A 21,115-nucleotide genomic window follows, 5' to 3' on the forward strand; every position below is an offset into this window, starting at 1 on the left:
GACTCACACCTGTAGTCCCAGCATTTTGGGAGGCTGAAGCAGGTAAATCGCTTGAGCCCAAGAGTTCAAGACTAGCCTGGGCAACACGTTGAAACGTCGTTTCTACAATAAATACAATCATTAGCTGGGCATGGTAGTGCATGCCTATAGTCCCAGCTACTCAGGAGGCTGAGGCAGGAGAATCGCTTGAGCCTGGGAGGTCGAGGCAACAGTGAGTTGAGATCATGCCCCTGCACTCCAGCCTGGGTGACAGAGTGACACCCTGTTTCCAAGAAGTAAATAAAAAATAATGCATTTGAAACTAGCAGAAAGGACTGTGCATGTTCCTGACCCAAAGAAATGATAACTGAGGTGATGAATTTGATCATTATACATTGTATGATACACAGGTATCAAAATATCACTCCTGTGCCTCATAAATATGTACTATTATTACAAAGCAACTAAAAATAGGAAAAAATAATGCATGTGGTTACTGTCTGCTGACAAATTTGTTAAGAGGCTAGATCTCATGTCATGTGTATTTTACAATTAAAAAATTGATATAAAGATTAAATAAAATAATGAAAGTGAAAATCAGAATGTATTTGATTAGCAGATGTACAGTATTGCATGCAGAAATTTTAGACGTTCTAAAAACCATATCCCCCTTTGTTCTCCCTTTTTTAAAAAAAACACTGTTTTAGCTGGGCATGGTGGCTCACACCTGTAATCCCAGCAATTTGGGAGGCCAAGGCAGGAAGATCACCTGAGTCCAGGAGTTTGAAGCCAGTCTGGGCAACATGGTGAGACCTTGTCTCTACAAAAAAAAAGACTAAATTAGCCAGGCATGGTGGTGCGCTCCTGTAGTCCCAGCTAATTAGGAGACTGAGGAAGGAGGATCGCTTGAGCCTGGGATGTTGAGGCTTCAGTGAGCCAAGATCACACCACTGCACTCCAGGCTGGGCAACACAGCAAGGCCCTGTATCAACAACAAGAACACAGTTTCTGGCCAGGCATGGTGGCTCACACCTGTAATCCTCGTGCTTTGGGTGGCCAAGGCAGGAGGATCACTTCAAGCCAGGAGTTAGAGACCAGTCTGGACAACATAGTGTGACCGTATCACTACACAATACATTTATTTAATTTTTAAAAAGTTTTTCTTAATTAAAACATGGTTTCTCACCGAGGCACAATGTTCAGGCACAGGTTTAGCAAAGAGGAGCTCCAACACAGCAACTACAAAGTATGTCACTCCCAAGCGCTGCAGCACACCAGGAATGCGCACCTTGTCCCAAGACACTGTGGAAGACACAAGTTAGGTCGAGTGTTAGCCAAGACTTCTTGTCTCATCCCAGAACAACATTATTTGTTTCCTAAAAGGGAAGACATACCTATATTGCATCTAAGTAAGTCTTTTTTAAGCTCTTGGACATGGAAATACATATGGTCAAGAGACATGGGCTCAGCCCAGCTTCCAAAAACAGGCCAATCCCTCTTAATACAGGGAGGGTCAGTCAGGGACATGGCTCAAACTCAAAACAGGAAGCTGGCCAGGTGAGAGACTGGGATAAGAACGAAAGTGTCTTACTCAGGTGTGGAGATAAAGCCAGGCCTGTGCCTAGCCCTGAAGTCCATCTCCTGTCTCTTTCCCATCAGGAATTTGCAATCAACCTGCACGTCCGCCAGGACCTTGCAGGCCCAACACAAGCCACTCTCCTTGCCCTACCCGCTACCCAGCTGTATCACCACAAGAACGCCACTGACTAACACTCCCTGCCCTACCTGCTACCCGACCATATGACCAGAAGAACAGACCTGATAACAAACCCTAAAATGAATCCTACTGGACACAGTGGTTCCCTTTTTGGAGTTCCACCAAGTCCACATTCATATGAAACACCATCTGGAAGTGACCTCCACCTCTTGCCAGTGCCTATAAAAGTATGTATTGCCTGAGGGCTCCATTTGGCCATTGTCTAGACGCTTGTGTCCTCTTCTGCTAATGACAGTGCAAGGCCCTTGAGGACAGTGACTAGTGCCCTCCCGACTCTGATACTTGTTGAAAGCAGAGGGTTCACATGCCTTCCCTCAGCTCTGCTGTCCCTGCGCACCACTAAACTAATGACAAAGATATTACTCCTTCCAGAAACCCAGCTGCCATGCAAGTGCCAGTGAAGGTGGATTCGTGAACTGCCGCACACTATTGAAAGCTGATGAAATCACATTAGCAGGGGGCAAAGTTGGAGACCAAGGCAGCCTGGTCTGGTCCCTGCTAGCCTCTCACTACACTCAGATGATCCAGAGAAAACCTTCAATCACTCTTGGCCTCAGACTTTTCCTTTGTACAAGAGAAGAGTGTGAGTAGTCTCAGAGGCTCCTCCCAAGTCTAAAATTCAAAAATAATAATAATAATGCTCACAGTTAGACAACCATTGTATATACTTTCCTAATAATTACCCTATTTGCAGGCACCTGAGATGGAGGAATTGCATTTCTCTCAAATTACAACATATAGTTTCCATATTTCAACCTGAATATATATAACAGAGGGAAAAAGTACTTACATGGACCAAGGCAATAATTGGGATTCACAATGATAATTCCTATGCAGATTAACAGGAAACTCCTCCATGCAATCTTCCCCAGCAATCTGAATTTTGAACATCTTCATTGCAGTACAGAGGTCATTGACAGAAAAATTTAAGATCCCACAGTAAATACAAACCTAAAAAAATCCAGTTATTAATAGGTGGCCATTTCCAATTTTTTTTGTCTATATATCAGTAACATTTTATAATATGCTATAAAAGAGAAGCAATCATAATTTGTTTAAAGTAGACAATTACTGAAATAATACTGAGCTAACAGTAGAGGAAGAGCTCAGAATATAGCCCCATGGGGCTGGAAGGTTTTTGACAGTGCACCTTCAAGTCCTGTCTTAGGAGAACATTTCTTTAATATTAAATGGAATTTCCAAGGACAACCCTCCCATTTCGTTATCAAAAAGAAATGATGATTCGATGCCACAATAATGTCTCCAAGTAACTAGACATTCACTAGCACACCCTCAAAGCCCTTGAAAAACAAACAGACATTTCAATCATTTCTATACACACTTCTGCGCCTGAAAGAAAAATGAAAGCTTACTTTTTTCTCTCCATTTAGTCTGAGTCATACACATTTTTCCTTTCTTTTCTTTGACCAAACTAAATTATATTAAAAAAAAAAAAGTTAGAATACTGATTTTTCTAATTGCTTGGCAACAGATCACAGAGATGAAAATTTGTTCTTGCTGCATTCCTTGGTGTCTCTGGGAAAAACTGAAAGCCTTTCCTCCAAGATCTGGAATATGACAAAGATGCCTGCTTTTCACCACTGTTATTCAACATGGCACTGGAAGTCCTAGCTAGAACAATCAGACAAAAGAAACAAAGGGCATCCAAGTTGGAAAGGAGGAAGTCAAAGTATCCTTGTTTGCAGATAACATGATCTTATGTTTGGAAAAACCTAGATTCCACCAGAAAACTATTAGAACTGATCAACAAATTCAGTAAAGTTGCAGGATACAAAATCAACATACAAAACTCAGTAGTATTTCTATATGCCAACAGAAAACAACCTGAAAAAGAAATCAAGAAAGTAATTCCATTTCCAATAGCCACAAATAAAATAAAGTGCCTCAAAATTAACTTAACCAAAGAAGAGAAGGATTTCTACAATGAAAACTATAAACCACTGATGAAAGAAATTGAAGAGGGCACCAAAAAATGGAAAGAAATTCCATGTTCATAAATTAGAAAAATTAATATTGTTAAAATGTTCACACTACCTAAAGCAATCTACAGATTCAATGCGATCCCTATCAAAATATCAGTAACATTCTTCACTGAAATAGAAAAAAATAATGCTGAAATTTATATGGAACCACAAAAGACCCAGTGTAGTCAAAGTTATCCTGAGCAAGAAGAACAAAACTGGAGGAATCACATTACCTGACTTTAAATTATACCACAGAGCTATAGAAACAGAAACAGCATGGTAGTGGCATAAAATTAGACACATAGATAGTGGGACAGAACAGATAACTCAGAGCTAAATCCATATATCTAGTGAACTCATTTTCGACAAAAGTGCCAAGAATACACATTGGAGAAAGGACAGTCTCTTCAAAAAAATGATGCTGGAAAACTGGATATTCATATGCAGAAGAATGAACCTAGACCCCTATTGCTCAGCATATTAAAAAAAAAAATCATATCAAAATGGATTAAAGACTTAAACTTGAGACCTCAAACTATGAAACTAAGAGAAAACATTTGGGAAACACTCCAGGACACTGGACTAAGCAAAGATTTCTTGATTAACACTCCATACAAGCACAAGTAACCAAAGCAAAAATGGACAAATGGGATCGTATCAAGTGAAAAGCTTCCGCACAGAAAAGAAGACAACCAACAAAGTGAAGAGACAACCCATGGAATGGGAGAAAATATTTGCAAACAAGTGATTAACAGCCAGAACATATAAGGAGCTCAAACACCTCTACAGGAAAAAAAGTATAATAATCCAATTAAAAATGGATTAAAAGGCCGGGCTCGGTGGCTTACACTTGTAATCTTAGCACTTTGGGAGGCCAAGGTGGGCAGATTACCTGAGGTCAGGAGTTCAAGACCAGCCTGACCAACATGGTGAAACTTTGTCTCTATTAAAAGTACACAAAAAAAGCCAGGTGTGGTGGTGCGCACCTGTAATCCCAGCTACTCGGGAGGCTAGGGCAGGAGAATCTCTGGAACCCAGGAGGCGGAGGTTGCGATGAGCCAAGATCACGCCACTGCACTCCTACCTGGACTACAGAGCAAGACTTAGTCTCAAAAAAAAAAAAAAAAAGACAAAAGATCTGAACAGACATTTCTCAAAAGAAGACATACAAATGGCAAACAGGAATATGAAATGGTGCTCAACATCATTGTTCATCAGAGAAATGCAAGTCAAAGTTACAATGAGATATCATCTTACCCCACTTAAAATGGCTTTTATCCAAAAGACAGCAATAACCAATGCTAGTGAGGATATGGGGAAAAGGGAACCCTTGTACACTGTTGGTGGGAATGTAAGTTAGTACAATCACCATGGACAATAGGTTAGAGGTTCCTCAAAAACTAAAAATAGAGGTACCGTATGATCCAGCAATCCCACTGCTGGGAATATATGGAAAAGAAACGAAATCAGTATATTGAAGAGATACTCCCATCGTTATTGCAGCACTATTCACAATAGCCAAGATCTGGAAGCAAACTAAGCATCCATCAACAGACACTTAGAAAGAAAATATGGTACATATACACAACAGAGTGCCATTCAACCATAAAAAAGAATTAGATCCTGTCATTTGCAACAGCATGTATGGAACTGGAGGACACTATGTTAAGTGAAATAAGCCATGTGAAGACAAACTTCACATGTTCCACTTATTTTTGGAGCTAAAAATTAAAAAAACTGAACTCAGGGTGATAGACAGTAGAAGGATGGATACCAGAAGGGAAGGGTAGTGGGGAGGGAAGGAGGGAGGATGGTTAATGAGTACAAAAATACAGCTGGATGGAATGAATAAGATCAAGTATTTCATAGCACAACAGGGTGACTACAGTCAACAATAATTTACTGTACATTTAAAAATAACTAAAAAATTATAATTGGATTGTTTATAACACAAAATGGTAAATGCCTGAGGGGATGGATACCCCATTTACCCTGATGTGATTATTATGTATTGTATGCCTGCATCAAAATATCTCATGTATACCATAGTATATACTTTGTATACCCACAAAAATTTAAAATTTGAAATAAAAAATAACAATAATAAGGCTGATACTACCTGCTAATGAGGGAGCAATGTCACTCAATACATCATAGCAAAGATACAAATTCCACATCATATAGGTAATGTTCCTTTGCAAGAATGAGAAGCCATGGATGATCAGAGACAGAATTGAATTACTCAGCTGTTATTTTAAATTTTAGTTTATGACTATCATTGCCCACCTACAAATGCATTAGCATTCACTGAAATCAATATACTGTAATTCTTTAGGAAATAGGATTTTATAATTATTTTCGGGATTAATGGAACTGAACTATATGTTCAGAATTTATAATTTCTTACAATATTTCATGATCTAGCATATCATATCTACACTAACAAAATATTCCCTACAAAATCACTTTTTTTTTTGAGATGAAGTCTCACTCTGTCACCCAGGCTGGAGTGCAGTGGCGCAATCTCTGCTCACCACAACCTCCGCCTCCTGGGTTCAAGCGATTCTCCTGCCTCAGCCTCCCGAGGAGCTGGGATTACAGGCGCGTGCCACTGCACCCAGCTAATTTTTTGTATTTTTAGTAGAGACGGAGTTTTACCATGTTGGCCAGGCTGATCTTGAACTCCTGACCTCAGGTAATCCGCTCGCCTCGGCCTCCCAAAGTGCTAGGATTACAGGCGTGAGCCACTGCGCCTGGCCCAAAATCACTCTTTTATACACACATGTGTAGGCACTGTGTCAAGTATGAGAACTATCCAGTAACAGGACTTTTGGAAGGATTCCTAACCACATAACACATGCCCGCCTCAGAGAAAGGCTCCAGCATCATCTGTAAAACAGGAGATTGGAGTCAATCTGTGGAAGAGAAGAGGGCAGACTGCCAACTCACCACGGGAACACGAGGTCAGCCACCGTCAGCCCTGCAGAACAAGTACAAAGCATAAGCAAAAGGACTCTAGAATACAAATACCTCCTAAATCTGGTGTGGACTTCATTACACACTGGTATAGAAAACAAACTCAGGGCCAGGCGCGGTGGCTCATGCCTGTAATCTCAACACTTTGCGGGGCCAAGGCGGGCATATCACCTGAGGTCAGGAGTTCAAGACTAGCCTGGCCAACATGGTCAAACCCCATCTCTACTAAAAATACAAAAATTAGCCGAGCGTGGTGGCAGGTGCCTGTAATTCCAGCTACTTGGGAGGCTGAGGCAGGAGAATCGCTTGAACATGGAAGGAAGAGGTTGCAATAAGCCAAGATCGTGCCATTGCACTCCAGCCTGGGTGACAAGAGTAAAACTCCATCTCAAACAAAAAAGAAAAGAGAAAGAAAGAAAGTAAACTCATAGGTCAGGTGTGGTGTGGCTCACACCTGTAATCCCAGCACTATGCGAGGCTGAGGTGGGAGGATCACTTGAGCCCAGGAGTCTGAGAGCAGCCTGGGCGACAGAAAGAGACACCATCTCTACTAAAAATTGTTTTAAAAAACTAGCCAGTTATAGTGGCACACACCTGTAGCCCCAGCTACTCAGGAGGCTGAGGTGGTAGGACTGCTTGAGCCCAGGAGGTTGAGGCTGTGGTCGGCTGTTATCACACCACTGCAATCTAGCCTGGGCTACAAAGCAAGACTCTGCCTTAAAAAAAAGAAAGTAAACTCACAAACTCTTCCTTGAGACTCTGCAACCAAGCACTGGGCCTGGCTAGGACACTTCCTATGAACATAACTAGACACAGGAGAACCAAACTAGAAATATGTAGACAAGTTTGTTATCTTTAAGAAGCACTAATCCATTCTTTTTTTTTTTTTTTTTGAGACGGAGTCTCGCTCTGCGGCCCAGGCTGGAGTGCAGTGGTGCGATCTCAGCTCACTGCAAGCTCCGCCTCCCGGGTTCACGCCATTCTCCTGCCTCAGCCTCCTGAGTAGCTGGGACTACAGGCGCCTGCCACCACACTGGGCTAATTTTTTGTATTTTTAGTAGAGACGGGGTTTCACCGTGTTAGCCAGGATGGTCTCGATCTCCTGACCTTGTGATCCGCCCTCCTCGGCCTCCCAAAGTGCTGGGATTACAGGCGTGAGCCACCGCGCCCAGCTGCACTAAACCATTCTTAAAGCAACTACCAAGCCAGACTTACAGCTATTATTCACCACCACTCAGACCAATCCTAGTTCAACACCATCTCAAAAAGGACCATAAGTCCTAGAAGACAGAGCCCCCAAGAGCATTGTGGCTGTAATAAAAGGCATATCTAGAATATGACCATGATCATTTACAACCAAATCCATAACATATTCTGCAGAGTCCCTCAGTCCCACAGCAGAAACTTCTAGAGTCTGTTATTACAGTGAAGCTTTACAGATCCACAGCACACAAAAGGAAGAACAAAACTAAAGGGCTCACAGAAACATCATCTACAGGTCACCCTAGACAGCAGGAGTTCAGTGGCTCAGAAGAGGCTGCTGGGGCTCATTTCTGGAGTTTCTGGGGAGAATGCTGAGTGATTCTCCTGCCCTGAAGCTCTGTGAAGGATGTATGTAAGCAACATTACTTTTAGGAAATATCTTACCATTCCAGCTTGCGTGTTTGAAGTACCAATATTTTCCTCCTCCATAATTGACAAAGACCATGAGTATGAGAGCAATCCTAGAAGAAGCCAACAAAGAGAAGCCTTTCAGGGTTTGCTATGTGAAAAGGAAGGGCTGAACTGAAGACACATTTATACTCACAAGGTGCAATCATGCAACAATGCAATTCTACTGAGCATTTTGTTACACAAGATGAGACATCAAGGCCAAAAAGCGATTATTTTCTAATCATTGCAATTAGGACCATGCACTACAGTTCTTCATTGCCAACATTGCCAACATGATGAGTTAACCAAAGTTTATACTGCTGTCTTAAACTATGTAACCTGAAAACATAGCAAAATATTTCCAATAACTCAATTTTGAGCTAATTATTTAGATGTCTCAGGTTAAAGAACTCTAGTAGGAGGCACACAGCCAGCTGAGTCAGCGAGCTCAGAATTCTGATCTTGGATCCTTTTCTGTCATTAGCCATAAGACCCTGGGCAACGTTCTCATCAGTAAACTGAGTGTGCTCATCTGTAAAAGAAAGTGCCCTAACCACATGTTACTTTTAAGGAGAATGACTTATTTTACAGCAGCTAACCAGTGCCCAGCATATTTTAGACACTTAATAAATGTTAGTTCCTGTCTATCTGTGACCATCTTATCTCCAAAAGTAGCAATGGAAATCTGAAAGACAGAGTAATAGATCCCGGATGTGCTACTGTTTGAGGCTAACTGTGCAGAATGCTGAGGGTGCTGACCTTAGGTGTCAACAGGCTAATTTGGGAGACTCTGTAACCCAAGCGCCTGCAATCAAACCCTGGCTTTCCTATTTGATACCTGAGTGACCTTGGGCAAGTTGCTTCACTCGGCAGCACAATTTCTTTTCCTTTTAATGTGAATTGGGCATATTAAAAGTATGTATCTCATAGGATTACTAAGATATTAAATAAATTAAGGCGACTTAGAACAGTGACTGGCACATTATGAGAACTCCAAAATTGTTAGCAAGTTTCATTATGATCATATTGTTCTTACTACCTGCTTCCAATCTACCTGCCAGGGCACTCAGGGCTCTGGTGCGACTGGGGCAAAGTTATAGGGTTGTCACTAGAGTTCAGAAGGCTTCAGTATGTAGAAATAAAAGAGCTGATACCTGTATATTTATTCTTAGCTATACAGTTTTTAAACTTTATTTTCAGATTTCAGTCCTGGCCTTTGTTCTTCTCCCAGGGCTATGGGTTTGCTAGCATGAGGGCCTGATACTCGAGTCGCTCTGCTAGCAGCACAGGATCAGCCCTCCCTCTGCCACATGCTGGTGTTTCCTCACTAGACTAGTGCATCTTCTGAGCCATCAAGCTACTGACTGGACATGGGGCACAGTCTGTAGCCCCAAGTAACAGCCACTTGCCCAAATAAAAATGCGCTTCACTCAGCAGACCGCATATCCAAGTGGACACTGGCTCTAGCCTCATCCACTACTCCTCTGTCAACATAGACACTGAGGATCATGATGGTCTTCCAGACTAGAGAGGCTACAGACTTTACTTTTACATCCAAGAAATCCTTCCTAGCCTAGAAAGTAAAAGATATGTAAAAGTCCTTAAAAGCTAAAAGTGTGTATAGGTGTAATTATGTAGTCCTGTGACTACCTGCACCCACTGTGCTATAGGGATGCCCACATACCCTCTGAAGGTGTCCACGCTGCGGAGGCGGGGCGGCGGGACAGACAGATGCCACACTGCTGGCTGGACATCACCATCTAGAGGGTCTGTCCTGCTGGGAGATCCCAGCTCCTTCAGAAAAAAAGAGAGAAAGATGACAATTCATAATGCTAAGGAGTAAATTTCATTTTGTCATTTTTTGATTTATTTTTTGTTTTGTTTTGTTTTGTTTTTTTGAGACAGAGTCTCACTTTGTCGCCCAGCCTGGAGTGCAATGGCATGATCTTGGCTTACTGCAACCTCCACCTCCCGGGGTCAAGCGATTCTCCTGCCTCAGCCTCCTGCATGGCTGGAATTACAGGCATGCACCACCACATGCAGCTAATTTTTGTATTTTTAGTAGAGATGGGGTTTCATCATGTTGGTCAGGCTGGTCTCAAACTCCTGACCTCATGATCTGCCCACCTCAGCATCCCAAAGTGCTGGGATTACAGGCATGAGCCACCACAACCGGCATCATTTTTTTATTTCTTTAGGAAAGAATGTGATATAGTAGAAATCTAAAAATAGTGTAGAAAGCTAAAAAATAGTTTTTCTGCAGGCGCAGTGGCTCACACCTGTGATTTCAGCACTTTGGGAGGCAGAGGAGGGCAAATCCCTTGAGCCCAAGAGTTTGAGACCAGCCTGGGCAACATGGTGAAACCCTGTCTCTACAAAAAAATACAAAAATTAGCCAGGTGTGGTGGCACGCACCTGTAGTCCCAGCTACTTGGGAGGCTGAGGTGGGAAGAGCCCAGGAGGTTGAGGCTGCAGTGAGCTGAGACCGTGGCACTGCACTCCAGCCTTGGCAATAGAGTAAAATCCGGTCTCAAAAAATAAAAAAGTTTTTCTAAACAATACTTGGATTTCCTTTTGTAAAGATCCCATCTAGAGGTCTGGTTTTCTACTTTATCAGCTTTTCCTGCCTTTTACTGAGTTTGCCAGTGGCCACGTTGATAAATGGTACCAAAAAAACTAGTCCATAAGTGCATCTAGCACAAGCACAGAAGCCAACATCTCCATATATGAGCCTGAATTTATTAACAAAAATTTAATGACATATTTAAATCATCAGAGGAGGCCATCAGCATTCATAGATTTAATATTGTTGTCTCTTATTTCTTTGTTTTAACCTTGACACTCTCTACTTAACTAGATTGATTCAAAAATGCTGCCTGCAGAGTGAAAAATGTCTCTACCTCGGGTATCCAGATAGAGCAGAATGTTCCAGCGTCACTGAAGCAAGAGAAGGGATGGAGCCCTTCCCAGCAGCTGAAGAGAGGGCTGCTCTCTATTAGGAATACAGGACCTATAACCTGGCCTTCCTCAATGTAAATATAAAACTGGACAATAATGATTAAATAGGAAACTATAAATTCCAAGTTCAGAAAACCACCTGGGCAACACACTATGCATCTCATAACTTACAGAATTGATGAGGCGATCAGTTTCTCGAGAACTTATGGCTTTAGAAATCCAACTGTTAAAGTCATCCAAACTGAAAATAAATTAAAGGGCCAATTATTTTATTTTCATTGGCAGAATTTTTTAAATGATCAGATATTATATTGAAATAAAATTAAAGTTCATATTCTATATTACTAATTAAACATTCTAAACATTTTTTAACAATATAAAAATAGAAATCACAGTTTTCAGCAGCTCTACTTATAAATGCTCAACCCTGACAGCATAGTTTCCTCATCAATAAAACAGGAATGACGACAGAGCTTTCATTAAAGACTTGAGAAGGTAAATGAGATAACTGTTTCCCATGGCTGGGATTCTCACTAATAATACTATTAAAATTAAAATAGCAAAAAGTTGGAAACAATCAAATTTACTCAAAACAAGGATGACTAAACACAGACTATGACAGCTGTGTGATAGGATGTGATAGAGCCATGAAAGTAAAAGAATGTGGGCTCTGCCCACACAAAGAAACATGAAGATGAAGATATAAACTATTAGGCCAGGCATGGTGGCTCATGCCTATAATCCCAGCATTTTGAGGGGCCGAGGTGGGTGGATCACTTGAGGTCAGGAGTTCGAGACCAGCCTGGCCAACATGGTGAAACCGTGTCTCTACTAAAAATACAAAAATTAGCCGGGCGTGGTGGTACACGCCTGGATTCCCAGCTACTCAGGAGGCTGAGGCAGGAGAATCGCTTGAACCCAGGAGGTGGAGGGAGGTTGAAGTGAGCCAAGATCACATCACTGGACTCCAAAAAAAAAAAAAAAAAAAAAAAAAAAGATAAACTATTAAATACAAAAAACAAAAACCTATTCAAATAGTTAATGTACTGGGTTCTTTTTTAATATGGTTGCTTTAATTCAAAAAGAAATCCAGGCCGGGCGGGTGGCTCATGCCTGCAATCCCAGCACTTTGGGAGGCCGAGATGGGCAGATCACGAGGTCAGGAGATCAAGACCATCCTGGCTAACAGGGTGAAACCCCATCTCTACTAAAAATACAAAAAAATTAGCCAGGCGTGGTGGCAGGCACATGTAGTCCCAGCTACTTGGGAGGCTGAGTTAGGAGAATGGAGGGAACCCGGGAGGCGGAGCGTGGAGTGAGCCAAGATGGCACCACTGCACTCCAGCCTGGGCGACACAGCGAGACTCTGTCTCCACAAAAAAAAAAAAAAAAAAAAAAAAAGAAATCCAGATGACATTAAATTGATTCACATGACTAACAAAAGATAAATATATTAACTGGTTTTTCTTAAAAATGAGATTTCTACCTGCAAAAAAATCGTTTGAAAAGTATACCCTATCCTGGCATAAACAAATTATTCAGTGCATAGGATTTTTTCCCCTTTTATTTTTTGGTCATGAACAGTTCAGCATATACAGAAGCAGAGAAACCAGTATAGGCATAGCTCGAGACACTGCAGGCTTGGTCCCAGACCACCACAATAAGCCCAATATCACAATACAGTGATTCACACAAATTTGCTGTGACCCAGTGTACATAAAAGCTATATATTACACTATATTCTAGTCTATTAAGTGTGCAATACCATTATGCACAAAAAGACAGTTTACACACCTTAATTTAAAAATGTATTTCTAATAAAAAGTTAATGATTATTTGAGCCTTCAGCAAGTCCTAATCTTTTTGCTGGTAGAGGATCTGGCCTCCATGTTGATGGCTGCTGAGTGGTCAGGGTGGTGGCTGCCAAAGGTTGAGGTGGCTGTGGCAATTTCCGCAATCAAGACAATACAGTTTGCCACATTAACTTTTCCTTTCACAGATTTCTCTGTAGCATGCAATGCTGTTTGACAGAATTTTACCCACAGTTAGACCTTCTTTCAAAATTAGAGTCAATTCTCTCAAACTCTGCCTCTGCTCTATCAACTACATTTACGTGATATTCTAAATCCTTTCTTGTTATCTCAACAATGTTCACAACATGGTTACCAGGAATAGATCCCATCTTGAGAAACCACTTCCTCTGCTCATCTGTAAGAAGCAACTCCTCATCTGTCAAGTATTGTCATAAGATTGCAGCAATTCAGTCACATCTTCAGGCTTCACTTCTAATTCTAGTTTTCTTTATTTCCACCACATCTGCAGTTATTTCCTCCACTGAAGTCTTAAACCCCCAAGTCATCCATGAAGGCTAGAATCAACTTCCTCCAAACTCCTGCTAATGTTGATAATTTTACTTCCTCCCATGAATCACAAATTTCTTAATGGCATCTACAATGGTGAATCCTTTCCAGAAGGTTTTCAACGGACTTTGCCCAGATTCATTGGAGGAATCACTATCTATGGCAGCTATATAGCTTTATAAAATCTATTTTTTAAATAGTAAGACTTGAAAATCAAAATTACTCCTTGATCCATGGGCTGCAGAATGGATATTGTGTTAGCAGGCATGAAAACAACATTCATCTGCCTGTACATTTCCATTGGACTTGCTGCATTGTCAATGACCAATAATATTTTGAAAGAAATATTTTTTTCTGATAAGTAGGTCTCGACAGTGGGCTTAAAATAGTCAGTAAGCCATGCTGTAAACAGATGTGCTGTCATCCAGGCTTTGCTGTTCCATTTATTAAGCACAGGCAGAGGAGACTTAGCATAATTCTTGTGCCCTAGGATTTCCAGAATGGGTAAATGAGCACTGGCTTCAACTTAAAGTCACCAGTTGCATTAGCTCCTAACAAGAGAGTCAGCCTATCTTGTGAAGTTCTGAATTCTCCTTCCTGGCTTTTAAAAGTCCTAGATGGCATCCTCTTCCAATAGAAGGCTGTTTGATCTGCATTGAAACTGTGTTGTTAGTGTAGCCACTTTCATCAATGATCTCAGCTGGATCTTCTGGATAACTTCCTGCAGCTTCTCCATCAGCACTTGCTGCTTCACCTTGCATTTTTATGTTATGAAGACGGCTTCCTTCCTTAAACCTCCTGCACCAACCTCTGCTAGTTTACAACTTTTCTTCGGCAGATTCCTCACTTCTCTTAGTCTCCACAGAACTGAAAAGAGCGAGAGCCTTGCCCTCGATTAGGCTTTGGCTTAAGGGAATAGTTTGATCCTCTATCGAGACCACTCAAACTTTCTCCGTATCAGCAGTAAGGCTGTTTCATTTTCCTTTTTTTTCTATTTATTTATTTATTTGATACAGAGTCTAGCTCCTTTGCCCAGGCTAGAGTACAGTGGAGCAATCTCAGCTCACTGCAACCTCCAACTCCCAGGTTGAAGCAATTCTCTGGCCTCAGCCTCCAGAGAAGCTGGGACTACAGGCGCACACCATCATGCCCAGCTAACTTTTGTATTTTTAGTAGAGATGGGATTTTGCCATGTTGGCCAGGCTGATCTCAAACTCCTGACTTCAAGCGTCTGGTCTCAGCCTCCCAATATGCTGGGATTACAGGTCTGAGCCACTAAGCCCAGCCTGTTTCACTTTCTTATAATTTGTGTGTTCCCTGGAGTAGCACATTTAATTTTCTTCAATAACTCTCACAACTTGGCTAACTGTTTGGTACAAGAGGCCCAGCTTTCAGCCTGTCATGGCCCTCCATATGCCTTCCTCACTAAGCTTAATCATTTCTAGCTTTTGATTTAAAATAAGAGACACGCAACTCTTTCTTTTACTCAAACACTCAGAAGCCATTGTAGGGTAATTAATTAGCCTAATTTCAATACCGTTGTATCTGAAAGAATAGAGAAGCCCAAAGAAAGGGAGAGAAATGGGGGAACAGTCAGTGCGTGGAGCAGTCAGAATACACACAACACTTACCAATTAAGTTCACCATCTTATATAGGTGGGGTTGATGGCATCCCAAAACTATTACAGTAGGAACATCAAAGATCATTGATCACAGATTACCATAACAGATATAATATTAATGAAAAAGTTTGAAATATTATAATGATTACCAAAATGTAATGCAAAGACAAGAAGTGAGTACATGCTGTTGGAAAAATGGTGCCAACAGAGTTACTCAACGCAAGCCTGGGCAACACAGTGAGAACCTCATTTCTACTCAAAAAAAAAAAAAAATTATAGTGGTGGTACATGCCTCTAGTCCCAGCTACTTGGGAGGCTGAGGTGGGAGGATTGCTTGCACCTGGGAGGTCAATAAGGTCAGTAAGTGTTGAGTATGTTCTGACTGTTTCCCCATCTCCCTCCCTCTCTTTGGGCCTCTCTATTCATTCAGATACAATATTGAAATTAGGCCAATTAATTACCCTACAATGGCTTCTAAGTGAGTAAAAGAAAGAGTTGCACGTCTCTCACTTTTTTATTTTTTGACATGGAGTCTCACTCTGTCACCCAGGCTGGAGCACAGTGGCACAATCTCAGCTCACTGCAAACCTCCACTTCCTGGGTTCAAGCAATTCTCGTGCCTCAGCCTCCCGATTACCTGGGATTACAGGCGTGCGCCACCACACCCAGTTAATTTTTCTATTTTTAGTAGAAATGGGATTTCACCATGTTGGCCAGGCTGGTCTCGAACTCCTGAGCTCAAGCGATCCGACAGCCTTGGCCACTCAAAGTGCTGGGATTACAGGAATGAGAAACCATGCCCGGCTGCATGTCTCTCACTTTAAATCAAAAGGGCTGCAGTGTGGGAGGTCAAGGCTGCAGTGAGCTGTGATGGCACCACTGCCCTCCAACTTGGGAGACAGAATGAGACCATGTCTCAGAAAAAAAAAAAGGAATTGCTGGATGCAGGGTTGCCACGAACCTTTAATTTGTAAAACATGCAACATCTGTGAAGTGCAATAAAGCAAAGCACAGTAACAAAGGGTTTGCCTGAATAATGGACCTCCATCATCCAGCTTCCACAAGTACCTACACATGGCCAGTCTTACTTCATCTGTCCTCTCACCCACTGTCCCTCATTCCTGCCTTAGATTGTTTTTCAGAAAATCCTAGACATCATATAATTTCAGGCATAAACACTTTAGTATGTATCTCTAATAGATATGGACTATTTTTATTTCTAAACATAACCACAATACCCTTATCACATTTTAAAATGTTAGCAGTAATTCCTTAATATCGTCACATAGCCAGTTCAGTTTCCCTGTCTCATACATGTTTTTACAGTTCAGTGGTTCGATTCAGTATCCAAACATAATCCATACATCCAAGGCATACATTTGCAATTACTCTTTTTCCCTCACAACTCAACTCTCATTTCTAGTTTATTCAACATGGATAACATCACCATCACATGCAAAATGTTAAAACAGACACATCTAAAGAAGTGTGACCAGGCATGGTGGCTCATTAACTATAATCCCAGCACTTCGGGAGGCCGAGACAGGTGGATCAGGAGGTCAGGAGTTCAAGACCAGCTTGGCCAAGATGCTGAAAACTCATCTCTACTAAAAATACAAACAAAAAGATTAGCTGGGTGTGGTGGCACACGCCTGTAATCCCAGCTATTCGGGAGGCTGAGGCAGAGAATTTCTTGAAACACAGAGGCAGAGGTTGCAGTGAGCAGAGATCACGCCACTGCACTCCAGCCTGGGCAACAGTGAGACTCCATCTCAAAAAATAATAATAATAAAAAAAATAAAGAAGGGTGAAAGGGAAAAGTTAACAGTTTTAAAAATAAAACAAAAAAACATAATTTTCTTGTTCATGCCTGTTGCCTAAGTGAAAAGGAGGGAGGCTCTTTATTCTCTTGACTTTTTCTGGTTCTTTTTTGGCTCACAGTCATCTGAACCTCCCTGGTTGCGTTGGAAAACCAGGGGGTGAGGAATAAGGGACTCCTGCTTTATCAAGAAGAGTATTCTGCCCGCAGGCTGGAAGGGCAGCATCATGTGCTGAGTAGTTTCAGTTCCACATGGGGCAAGGTGGAATTTCTTCCCTTTGAAAATGCTTGATCTCAGCTATCAATGACTTTTTTTTCTTGAGACTCCCCAGCTGGAGTGCAGTGGCGCAATCTCAGATCACTGCAACCTCCGCCTCCCAGGTTCAAGCAATTTTTGTACCTCAGCCTCCCGAGTAGCTGGGACTACAGGCACCCGTCACCACACTTAGCTACTTTTTGTATTTTTAGTAGAAATGGGGTTTTATCATGTTGACCAGGCTGGTCTCAAACTCCTGGCCTCAAGTGATCCACCTTCCTTGGCCTCTCAAAGTGCTGGGATTACAGGCATGAGCCACCGCTCCCGGCCTAGCTATCAATTACTTCAAAAAGTCATGTAACATGACCAGGTGTGGTGACTCATGCCTATAATCCCTGTACTCTGGGGGTCAGAGACAGATGTAACACTTGAGTCCAGGAGTTCAGGACCAGCCTGGGCAACATAGCAAGACCCCATCTCCACTAAAAATACAAAAAAAAACCAAAAACAAAAACCATTATCTGGGCATAGTGATGCATGCCTGTAGTCCCCATTACTTAGAAGGCTAAGGTGGGAGAAGCACCTGAGCCCAGGGAGTCGAGGCTGCAGTGAGCCATAATGGCACCACTGCACTCCAGCCTGGATGACAAGAGTGAGGCTGTCTCAAAAAAAAAAAAAAATCCATAATAGATCCATTCATGTGAAAAGCATCCTGATACACTGAAATAGCATTCGCATTTTATCAAAAGGTTGATGAGATAATACCTTAACTCAAAGAAATGAAACTCCACTGCTAGAATCTTCCTCTATCCCTAAAAAACAGTTAGGTTACACACTGGCTTCTGGGCAACAAGTGGTTCTTTTACCCTATACACAGTCGGGGTCCTCATACATAGAATTATACTATTTCTAAGATGTACAAAGCTACAGTATCACAGTACAGAAATTCCCCAAAGCTTCAGGGTTTCCCACGAGTCGACTTAGAGGTTAGGTTTTCATTCTTCTAATTCTAAAATCTTGTGGTTCTTCTTGACACCGTAACAAGATAAGCATGAGAAAATTCACTCATATTCTTTTTAAAACATGAAAAAAACTTTCCTTTGGAAGTTAACTAAAATCCATTTTACTTTCTTTTTCTAGTCTACTAATTCACTCTTACCAGAATCACTGTTCACCATGCGAGCAGGACCAGTCCCTTCTCCATGTTGGCTAACAAACTAACCAAGGGACAGGGAGTCCATGCGAGGTCCAGAGGAACAGCCACCAGGCACACATCTGTGCCACCAGATGCCTGGGCTGGCAGAGGTTGGGCAACTGGACTAGAAGGCGCCTCAGCGCCAGAGAGGGGGAGGGGAGTCCAGTGCAGCAACCTCCTCCTAAAATTGTCACGAGCCACTTCTGCTCGCTAAAAAGACAGATGCTTTAGGAAATAATGATTTCTCAAGCATTTTCTTCCTCTTCACCCATGTGGGAGGACAGAAGGCAAAAATCCATAATCACCTTTATTATCACTTCCCTGAAGTCAGAGACTACGTCTTAGTCTACATGAGTCCCTGAAGCCTAGCACTGGTTGAACATAGGGGACACAGAAATGTTCGTATCATCAAAGAATGATGGGCGCTTGAAGGTGACAGCTGCGCCTTCTGAATGTGTTATTTCTATGCTCTGCCTTTCCAGTGGCATCCTCCCCAAATATCTTACCTCAACAAGAGCCTCAGAAAGGATATCACAATGATGACAGCAAGACCAATAAGGAATGCAATGCTCACAGCTAGAAAAGAGAAGAAAACACATTAGCCCCCAAAAAGGTCATCATGAACATCAAAGACATCACATCATTATATTTAATCTATAAAGGAAAACCAATGAGGGAAGCCTATATTCTCATGCTGAATTTCCTATAAATAATTGAGAATGCTCACCGTGAAGGGAGTGATAACTGTCATTACAAAAAGTATCCAACACAAACAAAAGCACAAAGAATGGTACCATCAACCTATATATAACCCATCACCCAGATCCTAGAATTGTCAAGATATTGTCCCTGTTGCTTCATCTATAACTACCCAACCACCCCCTTGTCCTGCTTTTTCTGGCTAAAGTATTTCTTTAAGAATCCAAGACATCATGTTATTTCATCCCTACATACTTCAGAATGTGTCTCTAAAGCCCTTGTAAAGACAGCCTGACACTGTACGCCTTCTGACACAAGGCACTGAGAAGGACCCAGGCTCGCTTTTGCCGTATTCCACTAAAAAATGCAAAACCTCCACTTATTCATGAGAAAACACCAAACATCAAGCAAATCCAAATCAAGGACAATTGACAAAATAACCAGACATTACCAACATGGCACAAGTATACATATGTAACAAACCTGCACGTTATGCACATGTACCCTACAACTTAAAGTATAATAATAATAAATAAATTTTAAAAAAATAAAAAAATAAAAAATAAAAATAAAAACAAACATTTGGGTAACTGGAAAAAAAAAAAAAAAAAAAGATGAAAAAGTCCTGGAGATCTTATGTACATTATGGTGATTGTAGTTAATAGCAAAGCATTGTATAATTAAAATTTGCTTAAAAAGTAGATCTTAATCTTAATTGTTCTCACTATAGAAAAATAGGTAACTATTTGAAGAGATAGAGGCATTAGCTTGTTACATTTTATAATTCATACATATATCAAAACATCACGTGTGTACCTTAAATGTATACAATTTTTATTTGTCAATTATACTTAAACTGAGAAAAATAAAATAAAATAAAAAAATAAAAATAAAATAAAAAAAAAAAAAATAACCAGACATTACCCTTCAAACCATCAAGGTCATGAAAGACAAAGAAAGACTGAGGAACTGTCCTAGACTAGAGGAGACGAAGGAGATCTGAAAGCTAAATGCAGTGTGGGATCCTACATCAAATTCAGCACTGGAGAAGGATATTGAAAAGAACATTTAGAGAAATTAAAATAATCCCGATCAGTACTGTTTCAATATTAAGTTCAATGTTAAGAACAATGTTAAGTTCCTGGTTTCGGTAATTGTATGTGGGATAATTATGCTGTGATTTTACAGTTCAGGGGAAGCTAGGTGAGGGATATTTGGGAACTCTTTTTGCAACACTTCTACAAATCTAAAACTATTTCAAAGCTAAAAATATCTTTGAAAAGGGCCTTTGGTTATATAACCACAATGTCATATGAAATTAACAATAACTTCCTGGCCAACACTGAAAGTGCACCTGCTGTAGTTGCCCCATAACTGGTGGATGTGTTCAGCTGGTAAAAATTCCTCTTCACCTTGTGGTTTCATCCACTCATATGGTATATGCCTGAATCACTTACTTCATTAGGGGTTGCAATATATCCTGCCCTTTTGCTGTATTTATTACCTGGAATTCTTCTCCACAGAATTTTCCCTCAACAGGGACTATTTTGTTACCCTGAATTACAGTTAAAAATGGGCAAAATAAATGCTTAAATCTCTCCTTTCAACTGAGTTTTAAATCACCCAGTTAACATCAGGTGCTCTGGTTACCTATAAAGACAAAGCATTGTTTTTGTTTTGTTTGGGAAGGCAGGCCTTGCTCATTTTAGTTTCATATGACCTCATGGTTTTTATACATTATTTTTCTTCAATTACATATATTACTCTTCTTAATGCTTAAATTGTCCTACATTGGCCCTTTCATATTGGTCCCTGCATTCTTTTGATATAACCTCA

The 21,115-nt window shown here is 41.1% G+C and overlaps 1 protein-coding gene across 1 annotated transcript in view; it reads right to left on the reverse strand.

Annotated features, from left to right (window-relative positions):
- The window catches only part of HGSNAT (heparan-alpha-glucosaminide N-acetyltransferase), a 48,985-nt gene that overhangs the window by 11,861 nt on the left and 16,009 nt on the right, over positions 1-21,115 (reverse strand). Inside the window, 7 exon segments of the mRNA XM_012001056.1 lie at positions 1,166-1,281; positions 2,547-2,707; positions 6,691-6,721; positions 8,365-8,441; positions 10,055-10,164; positions 11,500-11,569; positions 19,087-19,156. Coding sequence (XP_011856446.1) covers positions 1,166-1,281; positions 2,547-2,707; positions 6,691-6,721; positions 8,365-8,441; positions 10,055-10,164; positions 11,500-11,569; positions 19,087-19,156 — 635 coding nt within the window.

The sequence above is a fragment of the Mandrillus leucophaeus genome, unplaced genomic scaffold, assembly GCF_000951045.1.
Source record: "Mandrillus leucophaeus isolate KB7577 unplaced genomic scaffold, Mleu.le_1.0 Scaffold649, whole genome shotgun sequence".
NCBI lineage: Eukaryota > Metazoa > Chordata > Mammalia > Primates > Cercopithecidae > Mandrillus > Mandrillus leucophaeus.